Below are 2,632 nucleotides of genomic sequence, written 5' to 3'. Positions count from 1 at the left end.
TATTATTATTATTATTATTATTATTATTATTATTATTATTATTATTATTATTATTATTATGTTGGCTGCTTCTACTACTACTTCTACGTCTCAGTAAATCCCCTGCCGTGTGACGACGTTGAGGATTTCTTTCCTTTTCTAATCTTCCCTCATATTCCTCTCTTTCACTCTTTTCTTCCTTTTCTTTAGCTCCTGTTACCATTGCTGTAGTACTAGTTGTTGTAGTAGTTGTAGTTGATTTTCTTGCTATTGCTGTTGCCATTGTTGTTGTTGTTGTTCTTCTTCTTCTCATATTGATAGCTGTAATAGTCTCTTCTTTTTCTTTTTCTTCTTTTTCTTCTTCTTTTTCTATTTCTTCAGCATAGATAGAAGGCAATAAACGTACATCATCCACGGCGATCTCCACACCAGAAGCATCTCGCCATGATGAGATACCACAACGAGGCCGCTGGGAAGAAGTACTACTCAAAGATCGACGTCCATGCATAAGTTCATCATAAAGATGTGTGGAATTTCGTTCTTTATGAGAACTACAACTCCTTGAACGTTCTTTTTCTTTTTCTTTTTGATATTGATATTGATATTGATATGATTGTTGATGTTGATATTGATTATGGAGAGTAATGGGAGTATCTCGTAAACTACAGGAACGGCCTGGAGTAGTAGAGGCGGAAGTGGAACGTAAAGGTGGAATATATTCAGAGGAACTCAAAAGAGCAAAACCAGATGGCATCATTGATCCTCCTAAACTCTCTGTTAATTCTGATTGTTGTTGATGTTGATATGATTGTTGTTGTTCTGATTGATGTTGTTTACATTCAGGAGAGTCTGTCATCTCTTGTAGAATACGAGGTACTTCCACTTCCATTAAATGTTTTTTAGGTGTTACATCACGACGATGAGGATTTGAATGATCATCTCTACGCATTAAAGCCTCAGGCCGCATAGCTGATGGTGTTAATGTTTTTCTTTTGTTGGCTAATGGTGATGGTGTTAATGTTGATGTTGGTATTCTATTCCCTCGATGTATTGGATTTCCATTACTGGCTTGTTGTTGCTGTTGTTCTTCCTTTTCTTTTTCTTCTTTTTGTTTAGACAGATACTGTTGTTGTTGTTGTTGTTGTTGTTGTTGTTTAACGGCGATATTTCGATTGAATTCCCCTGTATGACTATGAGTTCGTTTAGAATCCATAATAACACCAACGGCGTGTGATCTTTCATCCTCTTTATTATTATTATTATTATTATTATTATTATTAATCCCTCCAACTGCATATAATACATACGGTGAACTTTCTTTTTCCTTCTCTTTTTCTTCTCTTTCTCTTTCCATTTCATCATTTGATAGTCGTAATTTGTAGTTTTGTTGATTATGATGATATTGATATTGATGTTGACGGCTTCGCTTGGGTGTCGCCTCTGTAGAAGTAACCTTTGGTGTGAGCAGTGAAAAACTATTCCAACTCTGATAACTACTCCTACACGGTGAGTTTGACTGCATTGCTGTTGTTGTTATTACTGTGTTTGTTGTTGTGTTTGTTGGGGTAACACTACAATTACGACTCTGCATATGTGAAGATGGACCACCCGCCACACCGGCATTTGTGCCTCCCTCCCACGGGGCCAACACTAAGGAAGGGGTATTGTTATTATCACTATCCGGATCATGTGTACGATAGAGAGAAGGGGATTTCTCACGAAGTGATGATTTACATTGACCTCTTCGTAATTCTATACTATCTGCATGTATTTTTTGTCCAGATAAGGGAGGAAGGGGAAGATATGCTTGTAATTGTTCTTGACGTCTTTTCCATACACGAGCATACTCACGACCTACATAGTGTCCTTGTAAAATAGGAAGTTGAAGATGAACATCATCTAATGTAAGAATATTTCCAGTCGTTGTTATGGTTGGAGGGAAATGGGTATTCTTTACATCTAGAATAAAACCATCATCTTGCATATATGGACTTTCATAAGTTTCGGGATCTGGTAGTTTTACACGTGGAGCTGTTGGGTTTACCACTTCTTCTGCATATAAAGAAGGTTTCTTTAATTCCTCTGCATATAAAGAAGGTCTTCTATATTCATATGCATATAAAGAAGGTTTCTTTAATTCCTCTGCATAAAAAGAAGGTTTTCTATATTCATATGCCTGTAATGTTGGTTTTTGAACTTCCATTCTATTTAATGTAGGTAACATACACTCTTCTGCATAAAGTGTGGGTAACAAGATTTCCTCTGCATAAAGTGTTTCTAAAAGTGCTCTTCGCAATCGTTTCCATAATGTATGTAAATCTTCCACAGCTGCCCGTTGAGCAGCCATTGCAAGTTGTGCTGTAGGCCGAAGAAAAACAAACTGTTGGGTTTGACAAATAGGTCCTGCTAACATATCAATTAAGGATATAGGACTATGTGAAAGTGTATTCCGATGTTGTTTAGCTTTCGTGGTGATTGGAGGAGGAGTTGTTGTTGCTGTTGCTATTGCTGTTGCTGTTGTTACTGTAGTATTAGTAGATTCTGTACTCTTATTACTCTTCTGTGCACTTTTTGTATGTGTTGATTCGGTTTGACTCACTGTAGAGATACGTCTATTCTTCATTGGATTATATACACTAGTAGTAGTAGTAGT

The 2,632-nt window shown here is 36.7% G+C and overlaps 1 protein-coding gene across 1 annotated transcript; it reads right to left on the bottom strand.

The window, feature by feature from the left end:
- Position 1: 1 nt before the first annotated feature.
- Positions 2-2,602, bottom strand: TM35_000381500 (uncharacterized protein; the record flags this gene model as incomplete). The annotated part of the gene is made up of 1 exon (XM_029029564.1): positions 2-2,602. A coding segment is annotated over one exon (2,601 nt), but the record flags the coding sequence as incomplete, so codon positions are not given.
- Positions 2,603-2,632: the final 30 nt, after the last annotated feature.

This window comes from Trypanosoma theileri (assembly GCF_002087225.1).
Source record: "Trypanosoma theileri isolate Edinburgh chromosome Unknown TM35_Tth_38_V1, whole genome shotgun sequence".
In the NCBI taxonomy this organism is placed as follows: Eukaryota; Euglenozoa; class Kinetoplastea; order Trypanosomatida; family Trypanosomatidae; genus Trypanosoma; species Trypanosoma theileri.
Note: the sequence above shows the minus strand (reverse complement) of the source record. Positions and strands in the feature narration are given on the sequence as shown.